The sequence below is a fragment of the Meles meles genome, chromosome 1 (assembly GCF_922984935.1).
Source record: "Meles meles chromosome 1, mMelMel3.1 paternal haplotype, whole genome shotgun sequence".
Taxonomy (NCBI): Eukaryota; Metazoa; Chordata; class Mammalia; order Carnivora; family Mustelidae; genus Meles; species Meles meles.
The window spans coordinates 1,218,982-1,245,193 of NC_060066.1; the positions used below are offsets into that span (position 1 = coordinate 1,218,982).

Here is a 26,212-nt window from a genome sequence, read left to right on the forward strand (position 1 = left end):
GGTATGTGCCTGCCTCTAGGTGGGTGTGTGCAGACCGAGGCCCACATGGCCCAGGTGGCTGATCCGTTCAGGTCACAGAAATTGGGACCATTAGGATGACGTGTCCCCACCGTTAAATGTTGCCGACCCGCTGGACAGAGCTGCGTGGCCCGCGGGACAGAACCGTGTGCGGCATGGATTCAGCTCGCAAGCCAACTGCCTTTGGCCCCATGCTGTGGGCCGGGGCAGGGTTTCTCTCTGTCCCTGATGGCCCATTCCAAACCTTTTTCTCTCCTGGAAAATGTCACAAAGTTACAGAAGCATTCATTCTGTGTTCTTTTAATTGCAATAAAACTTAAATAATAGAGAAGTCATCTCCTGAGCCCCTTTAAAGTCTGCGGTTCAGTGGCGAGAAGTGTGTTCACAGCCTTGTGCCGCCGCCCGTGCCGGCTTCCGGAACCCGTAGCGCCCCAGGAGAGCCCGTGCACCTGCTTCCCCCCGCCCAGCTCCGGACAGCTTCCAGCAGCTTCCTGCAGCCACGGACCAGCCTGTCCCGGGCGTTCTGGGTGAGGGGCCGCATGGCATTTGTCGTTCGTGTCTCTGTAGCCTGTGTCAGCCTGCTTCCTGTTTGTGGCCGAGGACGTGCTCCTGCGTGGGCACCGGCACCTTCTGCCGGTCCGTCCGTGTGCTGGTGAGCGTCTGGGCTGTTCCCGCCCTTGGGCGATTGTTCCTGTCACCGCAGTGCGCACTCACGGCACGTGCTCACACGCACGTGCAAGTGGGATCGCTGGTCCTGTGGTAACTGTGTGCCTTGTCGGGGAGCGGCCCGCCGTGTCCCAGAGGGGACAGTTGCATTGCCCCCGGCATGACCCAGGGGTTCGTGTCTCTGCATCCTTGAGGACACTGGCTGTTTTCTGTCTTCCTCACGGGTCCTCGCGGGTGATGTGGAGTCCTTGTGGGTGGCAGTTGTGCGGCAAGCCGAGAGGGTGCCCAGACCGTGGCGTTGGGTCCTCTCGGTTTGGTCTGCTTCTTTATCTATTTTCTCACGCTGGTTATTTCTTTAGAAGTCGGCTGTGAAGGACCGTGTTCCTAGACGGCTGGGGGAGGGGGGGCAAGGGTGCTGGCCCTGTCCCCGGGGACAGCCCCCCCCCCCCCCCGCCGCCCCACGTGCCCCTGCGCCCCCGGCTCTGCTGCTGGGGCTGGCGTTGTGCCCTCTGCTGCCCAGCTCCCAGCACTGCTGCTCTTTCCCAAGCAGAGGTGTAACCAGAGAGACGTCCCTCGAGAAGATCAGAGATGCCTCCAAGACTGACCCTTCCCCCCGTGCCTGAAGCGGCAGCTCGGTAAGTGAGCAGCAGGGCTGGGCGGTCCCGGTCAGTTTGTGTCTGAGATCTGCACTGGTCTCCAGGCCAGTGAGGATGAATGACCGTGAAAAGCCATCCAAGGAGAACGGCCTGAAAACATCCGAAAGCATGAGTCTCCTGACCAGCCCTGTCAGCGCTCCTGGGGCTGTGATGTTTATACTTTTTTTTTTTTTTTAAGATTTTATTTATTTATTTGACAGAGAGAGATCACAGGTAGGCAGAGAGGTAGGCAGAGAGAGGAGGAAGCAGGGTCCCCGCTGAGCAGGGAGCCCAAGCGGGGCTGGATCCCAGGACCCCGGGATCATGACCTGAGTGGAAGGCAGAGATTTGACCCACTGAGCCACCCAGGCGCCCCCATGATGTTTATTCTTGAAAACACCAGAAGGCAGGGCAGGAACCCAGGGCCTAACTTTCTGGTAGGCACAGTTTGTGAAGGAAATGGCTGGAACCTGGGGGGCCGGTGTTTGGGGCGGGGCTGGGGGAGCCGGTGGTGGGACGGATGCCCGAGGCGTGGTCTGGCCGCAGGAGCGCTGCCCGGGGTTCCCCTCCCGAGAAGGACAAGCCAGGCCATTCTGGCCGCAGAAACAGCCTGGGGTCACAGTGGCGGTGCTGGGGGGCGCCCGAGCGCCGGACCCTCGCGCCTCCCCGTGCGCTCCAGCCGGTCGCGGTGCGTTGGCTCCGTTCTGGGGACGAGGGGAAGCCGGCCCTTGGTGGACGGCGGGCGGTCCCTGAGGACGGGGCTGCCGGAGGGGAGACAGGCAGCAAGCGGACGCTAGGCAGGGAAAGGACGGGGTGAACACGAGAAGCAAACAGAAGAGAAATAACGGCAAAAATCATCGGAAAGGCACAAGCCAGAGGCTCCAGGAGCAGCGCGCCCCAGAGAAGGCCGGCGAGCGGCCGCCGTGAAGGGCGGCGTGGAGGAGGCGCGGCCGCATCCCGCATCCGGGAGCAAAGAGCTGGCGGCCGGCGGGCAGGAGGCGGAGGCCACACGCTCGGGCGGAGCGCGGAGGGCGGAGGCGCGTGGATGGAAGGCGCTGGCGGAGCCAAGCCGCGGGCACCGCCATCGGGGGTCGGGAGGGCGCAGGGTAGCGTGTCCGGATGCGAGCCCGCGCTTTCCACGGAAGAACGGCGGACGGCGGACGCAGCAGGCGCGAAGGGGCGCGGGGACCCGGGGAGCCCAGCCGCGGAGGGGACGCCAAGGGGGCCGCGCGGCGCGGGCGCCAGGAGGCTGGGAACCGGGACGCACGCGGGGAGGTGCAGCGGGGAGGTTCGGGGCGGGCGGGCGCGGAGGTCCCCCCCACCCTCCCACCTACCCCGCGGTGAAGGGGCGGAGAGGCCGAGGGGCGAGGCACAGCTGGGGTCCGAGCGCGGGGAGGGGTCCGAGCGCGGGGAGGGGTCCGGGCGGCGGAGCTAGGGCGCCCCGGCCCGAGGGCGTGCGTGGGGAGGGCGGTGCGTTCCGCGCGGGGAGCCCTACCTGCGGGCGGGAGGCCTGTGGGGCGGCTGGAGGATAACTCCTGAGCGCTCGGGCGCAGGGGCAGCTTTTGAATGTGTGTGTGTTAAGGTTCATCTGTTTATCTTGGCGGGGAGGGGCAGAGAGAGCGTCTGAAGCCAGCTCGGAGCTGGGCCTGGAGCACCGCAAGGCTCGACCCCACCCCGCGGTCGCGGCCCCAGCAGGAGCCAAGAATCGGGCGCTCGACCGACCGCGCCCCGCAGCGCCCCAGATGCGGGTTCCGTGGGTGCAGCGGACCCTGCGCGCTGACGCGCGTGCTCCGTGGCTGCTCGGCCTCTGGTGCGGCCTGGGTGAGGGGGACCCTGTCAGCCTCTGTCAGGGCAGTCGGGGCTCCCGGGCAGTTGCTGACTTGCTCAGGGTCACATGGCCACGAAGGGGAGCGGAGGTCGGTAGACCTCGGACACTCAACTTTATTTTTTTAAAGATTTATTTAGTAATCCTTTAGACAGCGGGCTCGCGAGCGAGTGGGGGTCGGGGAGACGGGAGCCAGAGAGAGGGAGGTTTTAGTAGTGGGGCGTGCGCGTGGGGAATGGCAAGCGGTCAGATCAAAGAGTGTCCCTGTGCCGTTGGGGATGAGGCTGCACCTCACCCCGACCTCCCCACCCCCAGAGGCAGCTGCTGGGAAGCTTCTGGTCTGTGCCCCCCCCCACCCATTGCCCTCCCTCTGCTCCACAGAAGCAGCGGCCCAGTGTCTCCTGTCCTCCTGCTGCCTTCTGGTCCCTGGAGGGTTCACTGCAGTCCTCCAGCGGCCCGGCTGGCAGCCTCCTGGCCGTCTCAGGAAGGACGCCCACTTTCCCAGCCTCTGCAGCCGCTGCAGCATCGTGTCCACGCACTCGCGTGTCCGGAGCAGAGTTCCCGGAGGAAGACTGGGGCCGGAGCCCACGTGGGCAGCGGCGGCGGTCTGCCCCATGCCGTCGCACAGCCGCGGCCTGTCCAGCACATTTGATTTTCTTTTAAAACGTGAATAGATGGGGCGTCGGTCTGCCTTCCCCGCAGGTCGAGATCTCCAGGTCCTGGGATGGAGCATCAGGCTCCCGGCTGGCTCAGCAGGGAGCCTGCTCCCCGCTCTGCTTGTGCTCACGCTCCCTCTGTTAAATAAATACATAAATACATACGTAAAAGGCGAACAGAGGGCAACCCTCGGGTCCCCTCCGCCTCTGGGAGCTTTGTGCTAACACCTTCGCTATTGCTCAGGAAACCTCGCTCTGCTGCCCCCCCGAAAAAAAACAAATAAAAAGGCCGAACAGAGCTGAGCATCTTCTCGGGCATGGACAGGCTCCTCTGTTTGCTCCTTTTCTCTCTGGCTATGGCCTTTGCCCATCACGTTTCAAATGTCCACACTTACCCTCTTGGTGAAGCCTGGACTGGAATGACTCTGCTTCTGTCCTGGTAAGGGCTTTTTGGGGACACGGGCAGGGTCCCTGTCTCCCGGGGCTTCCCCTGTCCTCTCCGGGCAGTGGGCGGGCTGGGGCCAGGTCAGGAAGTGTGGCCCTCCCTACTTTTGCCAGAGCGCTGGAGAAGCTCGGGGAGCAGCCCATGAGACGGAGCGTGCAGACTCCAGGCAGGAGGAGAGCAAGTCCGGGGCCCTGGCCCGGCCTCAGCTGCCTGGACCCCCGGATCTGTGTCATCTGCTTCATAGGCTCCAGCTTGGCCCCTGAGTCCCCATGGTCAGCAGAGGTCCTTCCTAGGATGGGTACCGCCTGACCGTCTGATGCCAAGGCCCCTGTCTTGTTCCTCCCTCCTTGAGACCTCTGGGTCACGGAGCCAGGTGAGGTAGGGTGACCGTGAGCACCAGGCTGCCTGCATCCACCCGGGCAGGAGGCACTCAGCCTGCTCGCTGGGTGTGAGCAAAGCCGGGTCGCCTGTGAGCCCCACGTGGTGGCTGCTGGGGACGCTGGCCCCAGCAGGTCCCTCTGCACCCCTGGAGGGGTGGCTGTGCTGTGGGGCAGGAGGTTCTGGTGGCCCTGGTGTCCTGACCTGTGTCCCGGCTCTTCCCGAGAACCTGGCCTTCTCTGCAAGTTTGAGAGGCCCGGCTGTCTGCGGAGATCCCCGGGAGGTGCAGGGGGAGTTTCCGTGGGCTCCGGCCCCGGCAAGCCAAGACCTTGAATTCTAAGGACACGTCTCTGCCCCACTGCAACTTACTTTGCGTTTTTTTCACTATAAAAGCAATATTGGGGATTTTGTACAATGGGCTATCTGTGCAAGCGTCTGTTGCCGTTACACAGAAGGTCACCGACACACGCGGCCCGTCCTCTGAAGCAGGTCCCCTCCGCCTCTCAGGCTTTTCTCACAGGAGGTGCAGGAGGCGGTGCCACTTGGCTGCCTGGCCGGGAGCCGGGCCGTGGCTGTGTTCCCGCCTGTCCCCGCTCTGCAACCTGCCTAAGGGTGTGCGGGGTGTTGGCACCAGCAGAGGGGGCCCTAAAGAGGGTGGACCCCAAGCCCTGACTCAGGGAAGGGTCTGATCTTCCCACGAGAGACCGGTGTGCCACGCCCACACTCTGCCCCACGCTGGGCGGGGACCCCTCAGACCTGCTGAGCAGACAGGACGGCAGGGCCCCGAGCCTGTGTCCTGGGGTGGGGCTGCCGAGTGCCCGTGGCCAGGCTCTCTCCCTCCAGGCTCTGTAGCTCGAGGGGGCCATGGGGTAGGAGGGGGCTTACATTCTCTTGCCAGGGGTCAGGTACTTCTTCTTTTTCGTTGGTGGGTCTCTGGCTCGAGACGCATCTTCTCTCGTTCCAGACCTGATGGAGATCGTGAGATGCCCATCGGCCTCTGTGCGCGTGGAGACTTGTGGGGCCGTGACGAAGGCCAGTGTATTCTCCACGTGCAAGGACAGTGAGTCGTTGTGCCCGCAGGGTGCGCTGGGGGAACTAAGCTGGCCGCAGACCTCTGCTCTTCCCCCCCCCCCCCCCCCCGCCGAGAGGGTCTGTCCAACCTGGGCGGACCCGTCTGCTGGAGCTTTCTCCTTCCTCTTTCCCAGTCTCTCCCATGTCTCGGAGCTCTCCGCTTAGTGTCTCCTGGAGAACGCTTCCACAAGAAGTCGTGAAGCATTTTTGGTGAATTTGCATCTCTGAAAATACTTGACTGATGATCTGAACACGGGTCAACTTCTAGGCTGCGAATTGTTTTCTCGCGTAATTGTTAGAGCCTCATTGCACTGTCTTCTGTCTGTGACGTGGTGCAAAGAGGTTTTCCCCGGGCTTCTTCACCCCTGTGGGGTCTGCACACATGGCCAGGGACGCCCTGAGTGCTGTCACTGGGTGGCAGGGGGGCCTGGCAAGTCCTTCTGCTGCCGCGATGTGGGACTGTCAGGCCTGGGGAGAATCTGAGGCGGTCTCTGGCTGTCCCGTTCCCACCACGTTCTGGTTTTTCCTGGAACTCCCATCAGGCCTCATCTGTCCACCTCCGCACCTGCTTCTTTGCCTTTTTATGGAAAGATTTCCCCACTTCACCTCTCAGCCGACTTGATGATTTGTTCTGAATTTTGGCTCTCACACTTAACTTCAAAGGTTTCGTTTAGAATTTTTCCTTTTAAAATACTATGTGTTCTTTTTTAATGCACACAGTTCCTTTTCATTTTATTATTATTATTATTTTTTAATTTGTTCATTTGAGAGAGATACAGAGACCGAGAGAGCACAAGCAAGAAAAGCAGCAGTGGGAGAGGGAGAAGCAGACTCCCCGCTGAGCAGGGTTAGCCCAATGTGGGGCTCAGTCCCGGGACCCTGGGATCATGACCTGAGCTGAAGACAGATGCTCAACCACATGAGCCACCAGTGCCCCCACGGTGCCTTTTCAACGTCAGGTGACTGGTCGTCATTTTGCGGGCTGTTTCTGCACTGGCCGCACCATCTCTTCCCCTTTGGTCTGATTCCTCACTTGCACATCAGAAACCGTCAGATGCCTGGTGACGACGGGCTTCCCGCCACACAGGAGTGAAGAAGGTGGCCAGGAGCCCCGTGGGCACAGGTGAGGCTCACTGGCGCCCCAGCCCTCGAGCACACTGGCTTTGAGGTTTGCAGCACTTCTTCTCTTCTCTGGGAAGGGGCGCTCCTCTGAGGGCCCCGAGCCTCCTGGGTCTCATCTGTGGCTGCCGTTTCCCACTGCACACCAGCCCCTCATCCCTCTGGCTGCCGTGTGTGACTTCGCCGCCATGGGGGGCTGACGCCTGCATCAACCTCTGTCTTCGTCTACGCTGTGGTTCTGAGTCACAGACTCTAACCCGTCTTCGTTTTTTAACTGGAAGTTTCCTCCCGTTAGATCTTCGTGATCACGGACTCGCTCTGCCAGCTCACTCTGTTTGGTGGCCCAGTGCTTTTCTTATCTTCCTCTTTTCCAACTTATGCTTTTAACGATTGTAGTTGTTCACTTTGGATTACTGCATTTTTTCTTTCAGACTGAAAATATACACAGCTTATATTAATTTATATTACACATATTTATTAAAGTCTAAAATTAAAGAGTCTTGGGGCGCCTAGGTGGCTCGGTGGGTTAAAGCCTCTGCCTTTGGCTCAGGTCATGATCCCATGGTCCTGGGATCGAGCCCCATATCAGGCTCTCTGCTCAGTAGGGAGCCTGCTTCCTCCTCTCTCTCTGCCTGCCTCTCTATCTGGTTGTGATCTTGGTCTGTCAAATAAATAAGTAAAATCTTAAAGAATAAAAAATTAAATTAAATTAAAGAGTTGTGTGCCCCTTCCCAGCTGTAGGAGGGTCTTAGGACGTTTGCCCCCTTCACGGGCACGTGATTATCTGGTATTCCAGGAGACATTATTCTTTCGTACAGACAGCATTTGGACCTCATTCATATCGGTCATTTTGCTTGCTGCCCACTCCGTGTCCTATCTAAGACCATCTTTCTGCAGTCATCTTCCCCCTCTTTGCAGCATAAACTTCAGAGTTTCAGTGAAGTTCCTTAGTGTAAATGATCTTATATTTTACTTATCTATAAATGTCTGTTTTCACCTTCATGAAAAATAATTTTGCTGGGCATGTAATTCTAGGTTGACAGGTGTTTCCTCCCAGTGCCTCAAAGAGGCGAAGCCAACTGCCCCCCCTGTGCTGCTTCGAGAAATCCGCTGAGGGTGGCCCGCTGGCTCCTTTGGGAGCAATCGAGCCTTTCTCTGGGACGACGGGAACGTCTCTCTTGCTGGGCTGTGCTCTCACTGTGCTGTGTCTAGGTATGGATTTCTCTATTTACACTGCTTCAAAGACATTATGCTTCCCAGATGTGTAGGTTTATGTTTTTCAGTAAATAAAGAAAAGCTTGAAGGGACACTGTAAATGGGGGCTCCAAAGAAACCCAGTCCTGAAAAGTGCAGAAGCTCGTCCTTGTGAAGAACGAACGAGTCCACACAGATGCCAGCTCCTCAAGGCGTCTCAGCTGTCTGCCGGTGCAGCTTGATTACGTTGTCCTTCATGGCTGACGTGTTGAGGGTGGCGGTTCTGGGTCTTGAGGTTGGCTGGAACTTCCAGTGTATTGGTAACGAGTTCAGTGTCCTCTCCTTTCGTTGACTGTCTTGTTGGCCTGATTATGGGGGGACTCAGTTCAGACGGGGGCTGCAGACACTCATCTTCCCCAGCTGGAGTTGGGTGCTGTCTCCCTACCTGACCTCACCTTCACCTCCATTCTCAGTCCGGCATGGGATGGGAGCTTGAGCCTGCCAGAGAATAGGGACTGGGTGGGCTGTGGCAGCCAGCTGCTGATAAAGTTGGACTTGGCGGGATGCCTGAGTGGTTCAGTTAGTTAAGCTGCTGCCTTCAGCTCAGATCATGATCCCAGGGTCCTGGGATCGAGTCCTGTGTCAGGCTCCTTGCTCTGCAGGGAGCCTGCTCTCTCTGCCTCTGCCTGCCACTCTGCCTGCTTGTGCACGTACACGCTCTCTGACAGATAATAAATAAATAAAATCTTTTAATAAAAAAGTTGGACTTGGCATAATCAGGGGGCATGTCATCACAGGGCCTCACTGGGTGTCCTTTCCTGCACTCTCTTCTCCAGGGGCTCCTATCAGGTCTACATCAGACTTCCTTATTCTGCTTTACAAATCCTTTCACATTTCCTTCAGATTTTTCATCAACTTGTCTATGTGGTATCTGATTTCCTTGGATGTGTCTTCCACTACACTAATGCTCTCTTCAGCAGCATCTCCTCTCCTATTTAACCTACCCACTGAGTTCTATTTCAACAGTTGTATTTTTCATTTCTAAAAGTTCTTTAAAAACCCTGCCCATCCATGCTTGATAGTCTGATATTGCTTTCTCATTGCCGTGATTGTCTTATTTCTGTGTACTTCACACGTAACTGTTCTCTCGCTGTATCACCTGGCGATTTCATCACCTGCAGTTCTCCGAGGTTTCTGTCTACTGCCTGCTGTTTCCCTTGGCCCGCATTCAGTGAGAACTTCCCATGTGGCTGGTGGTCTTTAAGCTCTCGCCTGACCTTATAAACAGGAATACTACAGGTCTAATTCCTCCAAAGTGTGACTGCTTTAGCTTCTACTGGTCTCTGAGAGGCACCATGAACCTGGGACCCTTCAGCTTATCTGAGGATTTGGGCTCAGCACCAGAATTGTGGGCTCAGTTTTCTACTTCCCCATTGGCCCAAGACTCAGGTGCCCAGTAGCTGTGGTGCCACTGAATCCACCTAAGGGCAGCTCTGCCTCCATAGGCTGCACAGCCCTTCCCCTAAGCTTGCATCAGAAAAGAAATAGGTGAACCCCGAGAGCTTTAGACTTGTACAGCGATTTTGGAGGTCCCAGCCGCTTATAGGACCCAAAATAACACAACCAGTAGTTAAGCTGGAGCAGGTGATAACCAGGAAGTGGCACTGAACCACAGGATGGCCAGCACAGATGGGGACCCTGAAGCTGGGCCCCAGGACTCATGGCCAGGTGACTGCTGACTTTTCTTAGTCATTACAGTAAACTTTCAACAAGATGACTTCACTCGATTCATTGTGTTCTAGATCGTGAAACAAAGATGCTTTGCCATTCCTTCCTTCCATTGCTGGCAAGTAACACATGTCTGTATCCAAGGAGCTGTTGCGGTATGATGTGAAATAGTAAGTTATAAATAGTGAATTCACTTGAGTTTTACTTTCTGCCTTCTTTGACTGCAGATTCCAAGGTTCCATGAGTGCGCACACTTCTCATACCCTTTCACACACCCGAGTGCACCCTGACCTCTGCTTTGTACATGACACTGAGCCCATCTGTTGATGAAATCTTTTGAAGAACGGGCTCTGGAACCAGCCCTCCTGGGAACTCTTCCCAATGTCTTTCTCTTGCCCTGATCGTCTGTGCTCTTGGTGCCCTGGAGGTACTGCTGTTTCTGGGCTTTTCACTGGGCGCTACACAGAGGCTTTCCTTGTCTGGGTCACTCTCTAACCTGTAGAGTCCCTGAGTACATGTGTCAGGCTGGTTTTGTCTCTCCCAGAACAGTGCACAGAGCCTGGACAAGCGTGTGCCCAAGAAACATTTGCAGAAAGCACAAATATCCTTCTTTTCCTTTTCCTTTCCTGCCCCTTTCCACCAACTGAGCCACCGAGGTGCCCCAAAAGTACAAATATCTTGAATCACTGAATTCTACTCCAGAAACCAATACTGTACCATAGATTAACTTAGTAAAATTTAAATTAAAAAAAAAGTACAAATATCTTAAACTTCCTTTTCTTGTATTGCCTTTAAGAGGCTGAGCAGAGCTCTGCAATTGGCATTCTCTGAAACGGTGTGAAAACACAGCAGATCTGTGTCCTCTCCTCCTCTGGCCCAGCCTGTGGTCTCTGTGGGGCATCTCTTACACCCTCCATGACATACTTCACAGACACTCTTTGGTGGAGTATCTTCCGTTCTGGTATACTCTGAATTGAGGGCTGTGTTCAATCAGTTCTGGCTACAGGAGCTCCTACTTGGATGTAGAGACACAGACATAAACTCAGAGCTTTGACACAAAATAGAAAGGGACTCTTGCCTTTTAAAAAGTGCCATGGAACTAAGAAAACAACAACGCAAAAACAAAGAACCACTGATAGATAAATCTCAGAAATGTTAAGCAGAGGAAAAGAAGCCAGACATTAAAAAGTATATGTGAAATCATTCTATTTACATAAGGTTCTAGAACGAGCAAAACTAGAGCCACAGAAACGACGTCACTGGGTGCCTCCGAGGCTAAGGGGGCAATGGAGACAGTCTATTATCTTGAGAGCACAGTGGTTCTAAAGGTCAAAACAGGTTGTATTTGTCAAATCTCATAAAACCCAGCCCTCAAGATCTACGTGGTGCACAAATGTGAATCACACGTCAGCAAGTGCTACCGTTACGGAATCAGTCTCAGGGACACGTGTCCTCATCAGATTGCCCTCCTTCGGGGTCGCCTTCGTTCCCTGCTACTAAACCAGCCTTCCTTGGACTCCTTCTCCTCCGACCGCCAGCCGGGGAGCAGCGGACGCACTAAGGGCTCCCCCACGGGCGAGAACTTAAAAGCGCCAAGCTGCTCCCTCATCCTCCTCATGCAGGTGGGATGAAGGACACAATCCTCCAGGCGCAGCCAGAGTTTCACGGGTGCCGCATCCCCGCCTGTCTGCAGGCTCAGTCTGCGCCATGGACGCGCTGGTGCTGGATCAGGTGTGAGCTCAGGCGGAAGGCACGGCCGCACTCGGTGCAGTGGAAAGGCTTCTCCCCTGTGTGGACCCGCCGGTGCCGGAAGAAGCCGGACAGGGCTCTGAAGGCGCGGCCACACTCCCCGCAGGCGTAGGGCTTCTCCCCGGTGTGGATGCGCCGGTGCTCGCTGAGGAAGGAGCTCCGGCTGAAGGCGCGGCCGCACTCGGGGCAGGCGTAGGGCTTCTCGCCTGTGTGCACTCGCCGGTGCTGCAGGAGGTTGGAGCTCTGGCTGAAGGCCTGGCCGCACTCTTGACATTCGTAGGGGCTCTCCCCGTGGTGGGTGCGCTGGTGCCGGGCCACATTGGAGCTGTGCAGGAAGGCCTTCCCACACTCGCTGCACGCGTACGGCCTCTCGCCCGTGTGTGTCCTCTGGTGCTTGGCGGCGTCTGACCGCTGACCAAAGCACTTTCCGCACTCAGCACATCCGTACGGCTTCTCTCCCGTGTGAGTTCGCTGGTGCCGGACAAGGTTGAAGCTCTGGCTGAAAGCTCTCCCGCACTCCTTGCAGACATAGGGCTTCTCCCCGTGGTGGGTGCGCTGGTGCCGGACCACGTGCGAGCTGTGAATGAAGGCCTTCCCGCAGTCGCTGCATGCATACGGCTTCTCCCCGGAGTGAATGCTCTGGTGCTTCACCACGTCCGAATAGCATTTGAAGCTCCGGTCACAGGTGCCACACTGATAAGGCCGCCCTTTGCGGGGGCCCCTCCTGCTTGCTGCAGAGCAAGCGTTTGGGGAAGCCTCTGACGGGGACACTCTTCCATCCAGACTGCTCTGCCCTCCAGGTTTCGCAGAAACAACTGGTACCCTCAGGGACTCTCTGGGCCTGTCTCCGGCCTCCTCATTCCCACAGCCATCCAGAAGCCCCAGGGCCCAGGGAGTCCCCTGTAATGGGCCCAGCACTCTCTCTCTCTGGCGAGGCTCTTCTTCTTCCAAAGCCTCCTGTGTTGGCGTCGGCTTGGCGCTCTGAGCCCCTCGCTTGGCCACTGAAGGAGCCCAGCAGGAAGCCTGGCTGTCACCTGTCACCTGTGCCAGGGAAGCTGGAAAAGAGGGTCAGAGGCGAGTGACTGGAGGCCTAAGGAAGCTCTGAGGGCACACAGCTGCGTGGGCGAGGACAGGGTGGTGGCCGCCAGGGTACGGGCAGAGCTGACAGTAACAGTGTGTGGCAGACACCGGCGCCACACCTGCCCAGCTCTCCCCAATGCCTGTGGTCCCTCCTCTGGGACTCCAGGGTGGCCTGAGCCTCTCCCCTCAGGCTCAGGACAGCAGGAGACAGAAGCCCGGGCCTTGGGTGCCGCTGGCTCTGCCGTACGGCCTGGAAGGCAAGAACACCGCTGGAGGAACACCGAGGTGGGGGCACCGGGAGGCACGGGTCCTCCCAGCTCACTTCCCCAACTCTGGACCCCCCGACAACTCTGTCCTTGACACCTCCCCACGACCCACCAAACTCAAAGGTCTCTGGTCCAGGCAAGTAAGAGAATCCTTCCTCAGAGACCACGCCATGGCAAGAACAAGCAATAGCCAGAGTCTGGAGCCAGCTGGCTGGACTGCGGGGCCTCCCAGACCTGGCTGCTCGGTGGTGAGGCTGCTGGTTGCCCCTGGCCCTGCTGGCTCCTGGACACAGACCACACAGCCATTAAGAAAAACGGCTTTAGGGATGTGGCCACAAGACAGAATGCCAGGCAGTTCCTGCCACGTTCACAGGGCCTATGGGGACACCCAGGAGGTGAGACAAGGATGCTTCCTTGCAGGTGGTTCGGTAGGAGGGCAGCCCCTGGGGCAGCTTTCCAAGGGGACCGAGGGGGCTGTGCCTACATGGCTGTACCAGAGCACCTGTCAAGAACTGAGCCACCCAGGTGACAGAGGCCCCTGCGTGGGGGGCGGGGGCGGGGCAAGGCCAGGATTCCCAGGGGCCGGTGGAGCGGGCGGACACCCACAGCCGCTTTCCATCGACTCCCTCACCGACTAACAAACTAACTAACTAGGGGCTGTCCCACTGAGCACCTGGAGATGGGGAGAGACCCCAGGCACAGGGCCAAGAAACAGGAGGCCCTCTAGGAAGGCCCAGTCTGGTCATGAGGTTTGGCAGACTTAGAAGTTCAAGAAAACAACTCATAGGCACTGGTTTTGAAGGAAGAATTATTCAGAATTAAAAGGGAGGGGCACATACACCCTTTCCAATTTCAGGTCAGGCCTCGGGTCCTGCCTTCTGAGGCCATGCCAGCCCCCAGCAGGCAGCCCTGAGTGTGCGTGTGGGTGTGGAGGGGGGATCCTCTCAGTGATAACCTCCCAGGTTGCCCTGAGGAGCCCTAAACTTGGAGGCCTTGTTCCCGACTGGGGCAGTTTTGCCCGTGGGGCACATTTGGCTATGCGGGAACCATCTTTGGTTGTCACAACTGTGAGAGGTGGTCCTGGCCTTCTGTGGGTGGAGGCCAGGGATGCTGACTATTCTAGAATGCCCAGGAGGGAGTAGAATGCCCCAGAGGCATTCATTGGAAGACACGAGAAGTCTTCCATCCCAGGATGTCCAGTGCCAAGGCTGAGAAACCCTGGTGGAGGGAAATCTTCCCAAAAGGTTAGAACCTGGTTTCGGACCAAGAAACTCAGTCCCCTGACAAAAGCTGCTGGTCTCCTGACTGACGTGCTCCAGTCCCATCAGCCCCACCTCCGGTCCCACGCTCCCCTGCACCCTGCTTTCAGGCCACGAACCCCAGGGCATGTGCTTGGGACCAGCAACCAGGACACGGTGGTCCTATTCCCTTTACAAATGTGTGCTTTGTTGTGACCTGTTTCTTCTGTGCCACTCTGTGTATGCTGACATTTGCTGACACTGTTACTTGGTCCAAAACCGTGGGACAGTGAAGAGCCCCGTCTGGACAGATCTGGCCAGGATGAAGGTCAGACAAGGGAGGGCGGGCAAGCCCGGACTTGAAGGGCAGCTTCATGGCAGGACCGAAAGGGACGAGCGTGTGTTCGTGGACACAGGGCAGCTGAATCACCTGACACGGGGGTTCTCTGGCTTCCGGGGAGAACGGCTGCAGGTGTGTGGACAGGGGGTTCCGCGGTACATTCCGCCGGCCAGGGTCTACTTCAGACAGGCTCCCGCTGCCGAGCACGCCACACCGGAGCAGGGAGGTGGGAGAGCCTGCGGCAGCGCGAGTGTCTGTGCTGGGTGGGGGTCGGGCATCGTCCCAGGCACTGCTTGTCCCACGCCGCAGTGACACCGGTAAGCGGGACAGGAGTCCTCAGCTTCGACAGCCTGCACGCAAGGCCTTAAACCTTCAGAACAGAGTGGGGCCTGGAGCCTGGGAGGGCTGTGGGTGGGAGGCTAGCCAGGTTTTCTCTCCATACTCTTCCGGGCCTCCTAGTCTGAGCCCAGGCTAGCCGGGGCCCTAAGAAACGGGGCCAGAATTAACAGTCTCATTCTCAGAAGTCTCCAGGCAGGGGAGGGGCAGAGGAAGAGGGGTGCAGAGCGTGGCGACGAGAGCAAAGGGATGGCACATGGAGTGGCGAGGACAGCAGGCAGTAGCGGTGGGAGCTGTGTTAGGCACAGAAGGGGACAGGGAAGTGCTGCCCGAGCCCAGCTACATCCCCTAGGAGCCAGGCAGGGGGACTCTGGGAGCCCCGATTCCTAAGCTGTTCCCTCCTCCCTAGCCCCACCTTGCTGCCCACCCCTCACCTGTGTGTGTGTCCATCAGGGTAGCCCTCTCCATGGTGTTTTGGAGACCCAGGCCTGGGGGCTCTCCTTGCCGTGCCTTGCAGACGCACCAGGAGTGGGAATCCCTGCCTGGGTAAGAGAGAAGACAAGGGGAGAAAGTGACAGGGGAGGTGGGGTGAGCTCAGAGCCACGGCTGGGGACTCCACGGACCCGAAGTCATGACAAAACAGTCATCCGAGCAGCTAGGGCTCCATAGGGTGCAGGCTGGGAATGCCGTGTGGACCACGATGGCGTCCCTGAGCCCTGCCCCGGTGGGCTGAGCACAGCTGGACGGCCCGGGCTAGCTGCCGGCCTGGTCCCGCTCCGCCACCAACGACCCCGCACCGTTGGTCAGTCCTCGAATGTCTGGAGACACATCTAGGGATGGACGATTTTTCTTGGTAATTATAAAGATTTGATCATAACGTGACGAAACCAGGGAAACAGGAAACTACTGGAGTGCTGCGGTCTGGCCTGAGGACGATCCCGCCACGCTGAGCACCAGAGGCACGTGGGGCAGATGCAACCACTCAAGTCCGGTGCGGAAAAGAAAGAGAAGGAAAGAAAAAGAACCTGGGGCGGGCGGCAGGGTTGTAACAGGTTCAATCCTCGCTACAGAAGCAGCGCCACACACGCCGGGAAAACACGACGAGCTGGAAAAGTCACCCGGCAACCCGCAGAGGAGCTGGCAGGTGGCCAGCGCCGTGTTTAACCTAAGTTCCTCGTCTGTCCCCGATTCGCAGTGGAGGAAGGTGACGCAGGGCGCCCGGGCGCTCCAGTCGGGTAAGGGCCTGCCGCCGGCTCCGGTCCTGACCCTGGGATGGAGCCCCGCGTCGGGCGCCCTGCGAGGAGCCTGCTGCCCGCCGCTCCCCCGTTTCTCTCTCCGACAAACCAGTAAAACCTTCAGACGGAAACTCCACGTCCCTACTCTTCGGACGGTGACACCTGCGGGGAGCGACCCCACACACGGCGGCGCTGGCAGCGCGACCCGCATCGCAAGCCGAGGGAGCCCCGCGCTCCAACCAAAAACGGCCGGAAAGGGCCGGAGCCGCGGGGGACGCAGCGGCCCCCGGCGACCACCCCAGGGACCAGGGGCGCCGCCGCCGTCCCACTGGCCGGGGTCCCCTGAGGCCGTCCCACTGGCTTGGTGGGGGCGGGGCTGTCCGGGGCCGCCGCACGGGTCGGGGGCCGGTCCCGGCTGTCACACGGCGGTCGGAGGGAGCCGTCCCCACGCCGTCTCGCTGCTCAGGGCGCGACTCCCCTCCGGCTGTCACTCCCCACGGCGCACGTGCAGCTCTTCCGACGCGAGCGCCCCGCAGAAGCACACGCGTCCGCGCCCGAGCCCCAGGTTCCCGCTCCGGGGCGGCCCGCAGCCGGACACCGCCGCTCACCTGCAGCCCCTCCGCTCGCCGGAACCGCCGCCGTCCCCTACGCGGCGGCGCGGCACTTCCGGTGACGCTCTAGGCCGCGGGAGGACTATGTACCCGGCTGCCCGGGCGGCCGCGGCGCGGGCACTTCCGGTGACGCTCTAGGCCGCGGGAGGGCCGTGCACCTCGCTGCTCCCCGGGTCGGCTCCCCAGGTTGGCGGCCGGGGGCTGGCTCGGGTCGCCGCGTCTTCACGGACCCCTCCCCGCCCCGCTCCGCTCCGGCCCGCCGGCCTCCCAGAGCCGCGACCCTCCCGAGTCTCCAGGTCCTGGGGGTGGGAGTTAGGAGTTCCCTGGCGTCCCTCCCCGGTCCCTCCTGTCATCGGGGGGCTTTCCCGTGGGCACTGCGACCCGGGGTTTCTCAACACAGCGGACGCTCCCATTCTCGTCGCTGCTGAGAAACCGGCACAGCATCTGCCACGCGTGTGCGTCACGGGGCTTGGGTCCCCAGCAGCATGTCCCCAAGCACCGCACGGTTGTCTCTCCGTGCCCCAGGAGCGCTCCTGTCAGTGACTTCTGGGGCCTCTCTTCAACCTCCTCGTTCAGACACAGACCCCAGAGCGCGGAGGGCCCCTGGAAACGGCCACCTGCTCCCTGACAGTGACCCTCTCTACAAGCGTCTACAAAAGTCTCTTGCCCTGGTGTCCGCCCTGTGTCCTTAACCCCGCTCACCAAACAGAAGCACAGGCGGTGAGTGGCCCTGGTGCCCGGCAGGAAGAGGGGGGTTGTCACAGCTGGGCTGGGCCAGCGCTGGCGGCCGTGGAGCTGGGACCTCCGAGCCATCTGCTGTGCTCAGCACGCCTCACCGTCATCAGCCCGGCGCTGGCCGTCACCCCAGCGCGTCCAGCACCGTCTCTCCATCTCCCAACCGTGGGACCTGCCGTCATTCCCGGAACCTGCCAGGCCTGCTCCTGCCTTTCAGCCTTTGCTCCTTCTGCTTCCCAGCCTGGAAAGCTCCGCCGGCGCTGTCCACAGACTCGTTCCCTTTCCTCCTCACCAAACACGGGACCTACACGGCCAGAGGGGGGACCGCAGTGAGGTGTCCGCTGCGTCTGTCGGCTGGTCACTAGCTAGGGGTCATTTTGACTACGTGGTCCGAGTGTTGTCTGGGTTTCCCGCTGTGTGGTTCCTCTTTTCCCTTTGCAACTAGAAAGCCATCCTCAAGGAGCAAGGCGGGGAGCTGATGACAGTAGGAACCGTGAGGACGCGTGGCAGCTGGAGGCAGGCTATGGCCGCTGGATGGGAGGGAATGCACGGCAGTGTTAGCCGTGGACACAGGCAGAGCTGGGGGCAGGGACGGTCCTGTGGCTCCGTAGAACACCCGAGTGTCGGAAGCACACACAAAGGCATTAGGAGACCAACGCACTTGGTGTTTGCAAACCATCTAAAAAGGATCTGTGTAGATAGAAACAAATTGGAAGAGTACATTTCTGCCACGCAGAACTACTGTGACATCTGTTTGTCTCCGTTTCCCAGATTTTCTACAAAATGCTTTGCCTCTATAATATAAAAAAATGGGTTGGGGTCCACCTCCTGTCTTGCAGGAACTGCTCTGACAACCAGGAGGCAGGAGAGGGCTTTCTCTTTGCCGGTAGAGCGGTGACCCCATCTTGGCCTGCGCCTTAACTTTTCTTTTCCAGCAGGTTCCGCTGTGTGTGTGGGGGAGATCCGGGGGACCTACTACTTGCTTCTGTCCAGGACCCCTTCCCTCATACATTCTGGCAAGAGCATGCCTTGCCTTCTGGGGAGCGCTCCTCTCCCTCTGTTCCCCTAGATCGTTCTGGAGCCCGAGGCCACACAGGGCGCTGCAGGGATGAGAGGTGAGAAGGGCACAGGGAGACCTGGGCCGGGCAAGGTTCTGGTCCCCGCCGGGAAACCTGGATTCTCTGGGTTGCTGGAGCCGTGCTTGCCCCCATGGGCCTCCCCTGGTCCTTCCAAGCCTAGGGGCGACCCAGACGTTGCCGAGGAGTTCCAGTTGCTCACTGTTGCCTTGGCAGCGGTCCGCTTGACTTCGAGGGTCCAGGCCCTGGGTCCCCAAGACCGGGCAGGTGCCTGGAGCAGCAGAGAGGTGTCAGCCGGGCCAGGCAGGTGCTGAGGGGGTGAGGGCCGGAGTCTCGCCCACTGGTCTGCAGCCCCTGCCGTACACGGGGTCTGTCCCTCTGCTGGTGCAGCCTGTCTGTAGCCCCTCACTGTGTCCATCACCCCTTCTGGTAGTAAGGTCCCTGAGAGAGAGACACTACTTTGGAGAGGAGAAAGTGGGGGATTCCGGAGGAAGGAGCTGGCACATGGGTTAAGGAAGTGACAGCCTCACCGGGTCAGGCTAATCCTGGCTGCTTTGGTACTGAGACACCAGCACCCAGTCTCTGTGGCTGGAAACCAGCTGGCGGGCTCTGCTCCATCGGTCTTCCTCATTCCCGGCCCAGGCTGACAGAACACTGCTGGGCACTAGGCAGAGGGCAGAAAGAATTCGGAGAAAGCCTGCTGGCTCGTCATGGTTCCCTTTTATTGCAAGCCGTAGGCGCAGCCAGGTTCATGGGGACTAGGGGGTGCCATCCTGCTGTGACCTGAGGAAAAAGATGAGGGCCAAGGCCATGGAGGACAGGCTTGGCGGGTGGCCAGCAGTGGGGCGGGGAGGGAACGAGCGCCGGCCGTCTGAATCCCCACTCCCCCCAGGATAGTTTCTCTTCTGGCCCCAAAGAAGTTTCGCAATCCCAGTGAAGAGGGCAGAGTGGAGATCGCAGGCTGCGCCGCCCAGAGCTTCGTCAGGACCCTGCAGCCCACCCCGTCCCTCCGGCCAGGCCCGGGCCTCCTGGAGCCTCTCCCGTCCGACAATCCCCAGGGGCAGCCTGCCCGTCCAGCCTCCGCATCTCGTGTGCTGAGGCTTTTCCCGGCCGCCGGCATCCGCAAACGCCCACCACACGCTACGTTACTTGTTTCTAACTATAAAATACACGTAAAAATTAAGACATTTTAAAAGGATGATCTCGAAGGAGAAAGAGTTTTCCCTCCGCATTCCAGGGAGCACCTCGGGTACTGTGGCAGGCGGCTCCTCCCACGGGCGGCGTTCCCAGCCGCAAGTCCCGCCTCGGTTCCCACCACCTGCCGACCCCCGCTCCGCCCCGGCCCCGCCCCCAGCTCGCCCCAGGCCGCCGGCCCCGCCCCCTCGATGCTGCAGGACAGTCCCCCCCCCCCCCCCCCCCCCGCCCCGAGCCCGCGATCCCAGCCCTGAGACGGGAAGGGCTGCGCGACCTGCCCTCGCACCTGCCCCCGACGGCCCGGGCGAGCTGCCAGGGAGCGGACGAGTCCGTGTCGCGGGGCAAGGACCCGGACCAGGATCCCGCAAACGATGCAAGGGGCCGGACTGGACCGACGATTTTCGTAGTAACCCTTCAAAGAGCCCTTTGGAAACGGAAGGACCGTCGGCGCCCGACGGCCGCAGGAAAGCTGGGCGCGAGCTTGTCCGAGGCTCGGCCCGGGGCTGCTGTGGGGGGTCCGCGTCGCCCTCGGGTCCTGCGCTTCCCCTAGAGTCTGTCCACGGCAGGCCGCTGGCTCTCCCGCCGGTAGGGCTCGGCTAGCCTGGCCCGGGGTGAGGGCGCACCCCCGCGTCTGGCGCGGCCGCCGGGCTCCCGGACCGACGGCGCAGGCTCAGGGGCCGGCAGCGGCGGGAGGCGCGTCCGCGCTCCGGGCGCGCACGGGGCCGCTCGCCGCTGTGGGGCCGCGGGTGCAGCGTGAAGGGCGAGCTGCGCACGAGGCTCTCCCGGGCTCGCACGGCTTCGCGCGCATGGGCCTGCGCCCCTGCTTCAGCGCGTCGGGCCGGCGGCCAAAACCCCTCCGGCCCCCAGCGCCCTCGGGAGGCTGCTCCCAGCCGGTAAGCTTCCAAGGCTGGAGCGCGAGGGCCCCGCGCCGGGTGGCCTTGCGGGACTCCGCCGGGGGGATTGCGGCTTGGCCCACTGGGTCTCCCCACACCTGCTCAATACTGTGTGTCCCCTCCAGCTGGGGCCACAGCTACAGCGTCTCCCACCTGTCCAGTTTCCTGGTGGGTCACCAGGCTCGGGTAAGGCTGCCTTTGCCTCCGGGCTCACGTCATGGTTCCCGTCTTCCTTGGGGACAGCCCCACCAGCCCCTGGGCACCCCATGGCTTCTGCTGGACCCAGCAGGTCCTTGGTCCAGCGGCGAGGCCTTGGGAGCTCTGCCCACCCCCTCTCCTCCCACACATAGCCTGGAGGGTCTGTCTCCGCCAGGATTTCCTGCAGAATCTGCTCCTCCTTGTGGGGCGTATGCAAATGTCATCAGACTCCAAGCCACAGCGTGTAGAGACTTGGGTCTTCTTAGAGCCGGGTTGAGGGATTAAAAGGCAGCAAGGACAGATGCTCCCGGTAGGAAGGGGTGTGTTGGGGGCAGGGGGAGGCCAGGCCAGAAACAGGCTGAGAAGGGCCCAGGGCTGGGTGGCCAGAGAGCTGCGACGCGTGGGGACACGGGAGAGGGCTGGCAGTGTGCCCCTGGACCGTCCTCACTCCCACATATGAGGAGTGCAGCTTAACCCCCTGGGGGTCTGGCCTCCTCATGGGTGCGCCTCACCTGGGAGGCTCAGGAGCTGGGACTGTGGGTTCCTGCAGGGGTGGGGGGAGGAGAGCCCGCAAGCTGCAAGTTGGCCGGTGCAGCGTTGTTCACAGCGGCGGGGAGGCTGGACAGAGCGCCGGCTTGCACCACTGTGCTGAGCCTGCTCCGGGCGCTGGCCGGCGGCCGGGGGGTCCCCGCAGGAGGGTCCCCGCGCCCTGTGTCGGACTGGAAAGATGCCCCTGCAGCTTGTGTTCCGTGTGCCTCAGGCTGGCTCGGTGCTAGTGCGACAGAGCAATGAAAATATGTAGGATCTGCCTACCTTTCCGAAAAATAAACCGAACTTCCGGTCAGAGACAACTGCTTTTTACTGACTTCTCTCCCTCAAACCGCCAAAAGCAGAGATCAGGCTCATGAAGAACGGCGAGCCCGAGGGGAGCCTGCGGCTCAGCCCGGGAGGCCCCACCTCTGACAGGTCTGGCTGGCTGGTCTGCGCGCAGGACACTGACCCCGAGCCGCGGGTCGCTGCCCAGGGGGCCCGTCTGAGGGTGCGCGCGAGCGGTGCTGCGTGCTCAGGTGGGCCGGCGATCTGAGGCCAGGTCCCCACAGGGACAGGACACCGAAGGTGCGGGAGTTCTAAGTACACTAACAGAAATTAAAAATGTTCACCAGTCCACCTCGGGAAAATTCCATCTCCCGTGTCCCACAGCAGCCATGCAGCCCGGGGCCGCTCTCCCATCCAGGGCCCGGGAAACCGTGAGGCGCCCCGCGGTGACACCACGGACAGGCCCAGGCGCCCGCAAGGGGAAACCCGAATCCACGAACAGTCCCGAGGACTTTAAAGACGCCTGAGGGCCCTTCGAGGGTAGGGACCGTGGACAGTGTCCAGGCCTTTCAGAGATGTGAAGTGTGGCCCGTCCTGCGCCATCGCCCGGTGCCCTCCCCCAGGCGGGGCCGGCGGAGGGTGCCGCTGGGCGGACGAGGGGGCCCAGGGGAGCGATCTGCCCCTTGTGCCCGCAGGTCCCCCGTCTGTTCCCGGTGTGGCTGGCCGCCGACCCTCTGCGGGCGGGGGGTGCTCACCGGGGCAGCCGGAGGGCCGGTGGCCTCGCAGGGCCGCTGCGCACTGGGCGGGGCGGCCGGCCGGGAAGCCCGGGCCGGGGTCACAGCACCCGCCTCCCGGGCCGGCGCGGGCGGGTCTGGACGAAGGACACCCCCTGCCCGCGGCCAGGAAAGGGCCGGGAGTCCGCGGGCACACGGGGCCGCCGTCCCCTCGGAGGTGCCGGTGCGGCGCGGCCCGCGGCTTCCGTCCGGGGCCCCGCGGGGGTCTCCTCGCAGCCCTGCCTCCCGCCGTCGTCGGGGGCGCGGGGGCCGCCCGGAAGGGCGACGAGGGCCCCAGGCCGCCGGCACCGCCCCGCAAGCCCGAGCCGTGGGGACGCGCGCGCCGCCGCCCCTCCTCGGCTCCTCCCGCAGCTCCAGCCGCCCCGGCCCCGGCGGGCCCCGGCGGCCACGGGACGCGAGGCCGGAGCAGGCCGCGACCCCCGCGGGGGGGACCGCAGGCGCGCGCCGCGCCCACAGGAAGTCCCGCCCCGCGCCGCCGGCACTTCCGGGCGCCGCGGGAAGCTCGAAGCCCGCCCCGGGGACCCGCGCGGGGGCGCCCGAGAGCCTGAGGCGGCGCGCGAGCCGGGAGCTGTCCGAGGTGCGGGCTGCTGGCGCCGGACTCCGGGCAGCGGTCGCGGACGCAGACGCCGGGAGGGGACGGGCCGGGGCAGCTGGCGTGTAGGGCCCGGAAGGCCGTACGGGGGGCGTCGGGAGGCCAGCGTCCGAGCGGAGACCCCGGGTCTGCGGGGTTTGGCGTGGTCCGGGCGGGAAGGGCCGCGGGCAAGGCCCGGCGAGGCCGGCGTCGCTGCAGCCTGGACTCGGACGGGGGCGAGGGCACCGCGCGCACCGCTGCGGCCAGTGCAAGGGCCCTGAGGCCGCCGAGGGAGTCGGGTGCTCAGAACGGAGCCCCGGCTGGGGCGGCTGGCCGGGCCGGGCGGGGTCTGAGCCCAACCTGCCCGCACAGGTGCTCCTCCTTTGAGGGCGCATGAGACCAGAGGGTCCCAAGCTGGAGCTGTCACTGTCCCGGGGGGTGTTGGGAACAAACCCAGATTCCCTGCTTTACCCCAGGCCTAGGGACCTGTTGTCCAGCCCGTTCCCCGGGCGGTGTAACCGGGTGGCCTCTCGCTGGGTGCTCACACCCCGTGAACTAAGATTCAGGAAAAGACAAGGCGAGGGGTCTTGGGGGTGGCGGGTGCCTCAGGAGGATTCGCTGAGCGCAGCACGAGACCTCCAAGGCCAAGACAGGGGTGTATGGAGCTACCCCAAGGCGGAGGTGCAGCCGGAACAACAGGGAGGTCCAGGCTGGGGACAGCCCCTGAAACGTGTCCACTGCCGAACAGACTGTAGAGAGGCCGCCCTCTCTTGGGCGTCTGGGTGGGGCCCGCAGCAGCGGCAGGAGACAGCTCTGGCTTCCTGCACCCAAGGCGGGCTGGGCTCAGCGTGGGGGTGCGGCACACAGCCCTTCGCAGCGAGGGCCCCAGCCGTGGTGTCGTCGGAACACAAGGGAAGGAGAGTGTTACCTGCCGCTGCTTCCCTCGTGGCGGTGCTGGTGTTTGGGGCACGAGGTCTCTGCCTGAAGGCTCCGCTGTGGCAGCGCGCTGCAGGGGTGTGGCGGGTCCTCTCCTGGTGTTTCTCAGACACCAGAAGTGTTGGGTGATGGTCGTATCCCGCATGGTGACAGCATCACGGTTCCCCCCAGTGCAGACGACTGCTGTCTGTCCCCGAGCCCAGCATCCGCGGTCCCCTCCCTGCCTCCGCTATCAGCCAGTGTGCCTCGACATTCGCCACATTCAGAGGGTGTCTCTGCAGTGAACTCTGGTCCCCGACCGACTGCCCCCCTACCAAAGGCTCTGCCACGTCTGGCCCACTCACTGGCTCCTTTCCGGTGTGAATCTCTGATGTGGAACCTAGCCTGAGCTCGCGCTGGACGCTCGCGCGTTCATGACGGTCCTGAGATCTTCGCCGCACCACCCCACAACGCTCCAGCCCGCGCGCTCCAGCCCGAGCCCTCCCCGGCCGGCACATCCACCTCGTCTCTCGAGCGCCCTGCGGGTTCCAGCCCTGACTGGGCGCCGGTCTGCCCCTGTGGCCACGTGTCTGAGGCCCAGGAACAGCAGGGGGATTGCACATGGGTGAGGATTTCCTGCAATGTGTCACTCGAGGCCATCTGAGCACTGACTGAACTGCGGCCTTCAGCATTTCTCTCGTGAATAACACCTAGATGCTAGTGGCACCAGACTAAGTTTTGTCCCTCACCTCCACCCACGCTCCCTGCTGGCCTCCCGTCCCCCTGCCAGGCCATGCTAACGCCGCTTCTCTGGACCGGCCGCCGTGCGAGGCTCTGCTGCTAGGGACGCCAGACGGAGCGGGCGGTGCCGGGGGAGGGAGGGATGCGCTCCTCCTGCCGCGCCTCCCGCCCGGCGGCCCGCGGGACCATCCTCTCCGCCGCTCTCCAACCTGTGGCGGGTTCTTTCAGCGTGCAGAGTTTCCTCGGCAGGTCCGGGTCCCGCCCGGCCCTCCCCAGCCCGAGACCCGCCCCCCCAGAGTCACCCCTCTGCTGGTCCTTCGCATTACCTCATTCAGGGCTCACCCAGACGCCGTCATGTGTCACATGCAGGACATTCGTGTGGCCAAAAGAGCGGCTGGACCTTGGCCAAGATGGCACAGAAATGAGGGGCAGAGCTGCCTACGAGGTAGCGTGAATGTCCTTAGAGGCTGGTTGCTGGGAGCTCGTTACCCGCCCGCTTGGCAGCCCGAGGCACACAGCAGGCCCTTCCCCTCGGGGCTCGCTGTCATTAATCTGGGGGCTCAGAGCATGAAACCCAATACGGAATGTTGTGTATTGACTGAAAGAGACAAGTGTGTGAAGAACACTTAGGGTTCAGGCCGCCCATCCCCGCAAGCCCACCCAGCAGGTGGTGTGACGATGAGCGGGACTCAACAGTAGGCTCAAGCCCAGCTCCTCGGCCACAGCCCGGCCCAGGGATGGATGGGGAATAGTGTGAACCCCGCGGGGGCCCAGCTGAGCCCTTCTCAGGGATGTTTCCAAGCTGCCTGAGCTTCAGAAGACTCCTCGCCCCTATAGAAGGAGGCGGGTCTGGAACTGCCTTCAGCTCCGCTCTGTCATGGTGAGAGCCCCTCTGTAGCAGGAGGAATTAGGCTGACCTATGGCATTAAGTACAATTCGTATCCTTGCTTGTGGTGGTGAATTGTAGGTGTCAACTTGACCGAGCCAGGGGGTGCTTAGACATTTGGTCAAACATTATTCTGGTATGTCTGTGAAGCTGTTTCTGGAGATGAACATTTCAGTTAGCAGGCTGAAAGGGGCGCCCTCTCCTATGTGGGTGGGCCGCATTCAATCAGTTGACGGGCTGAGTAGAACAAAAAGGTCCAGTCTGACCTGTGCAGGCCCCGCCCCACCCAGTCCTTATAGAGAGGTGCGTGGGGCACTGGCGTCTAGGGACAGTCTAGGGTGGTGTGGACCAGGACCTCCAGGTTCCACTCTTGGTGGCCGCCTACCAAGCCTGGGCGCGGGGCCAGCATCCGAATGCAGCCTGGGCACAGAGGTGGTGGGGTGACCCTTTCGGTGTGCAGGCTGTCACCCCCGCTCCCCGTGAAGCCCTGGGGGGTGTGCGTGCAGGGCTGGGAACGCCGAGGTCCCACATGACCCTTGCTGTATTGGGGGGAGAAGGCGGCTTTCTCTCCTCCTCTTTCAGGCCACAGTGCACCAGCAAAGATGACTCAGAAGGTGTCTGGAGCCTCAAAGCTGGGGTCCAGAAACTGCCTGACCCTGACTTCTACTCCTCTCTCCTACAGCTGCTCTTACCCTGAGTGGGGGCACACGGCGAGGAGTCCAAAGTGCTTGGTGGCCATGGTGCCCTGGGAACGTGGCCCAGAGAGGTGTAGCAGTCCAGCCAGAGGCCCGTGGGCTTGGAAC

At 61.5% G+C, this 26,212-nt stretch overlaps 1 protein-coding gene and 1 long non-coding RNA gene across 2 annotated transcripts; one reads left to right on the top strand and one right to left on the bottom strand.

Moving 5' to 3' along the window:
• Window positions 1-493: 493 nt before the first annotated feature.
• On the top strand, window positions 494-4,027 carry LOC123925941. Its single transcript, XR_006815118.1, has 3 exons — window positions 494-670; window positions 1,235-1,319; window positions 3,526-4,027. It is a non-coding gene; the product is annotated as an uncharacterized LOC123925941 (long non-coding RNA).
• A 6,897-nt stretch (window positions 4,028-10,924) lies between these two features.
• On the bottom strand, window positions 10,925-26,148 carry ZNF696 (zinc finger protein 696). Its single transcript, XM_046019681.1, has 5 exons — window positions 26,102-26,148; window positions 23,339-23,422; window positions 22,258-23,144; window positions 15,179-15,286; window positions 10,925-12,539 (listed from the first exon to the last, which is right to left on the bottom strand). Exons 1-5 carry the CDS (start codon window positions 26,146-26,148, stop codon window positions 11,431-11,433), a joined length of 2,235 nt encoding a protein of 744 aa, XP_045875637.1. The 3' UTR covers window positions 10,925-11,430.
• Between the last annotated feature and the right edge of the window lie 64 nt (window positions 26,149-26,212).

Excerpts from the sequence above, each read along its gene's own strand:
- ZNF696 (XM_046019681.1), bottom strand. The coding sequence starts at position 26,148 with ATGGCCACCAAGCACTTTGGACTCCTCGCCGTGTGCCCCCACTCAGG. Across the intron at positions 15,287-22,257 it reads CCGGCCCTCCGGCTGCCCCG|GCAGGGATTCCCACTCCTGG; the intron begins GTGAGCACCCCC and ends TCTCTTACCCAG. Across the intron at positions 12,540-15,178 it reads CCTGATGGACACACACACAG|CTTCCCTGGCACAGGTGACA; the intron begins GTGAGGGGTGGG and ends CCTCTTTTCCAG.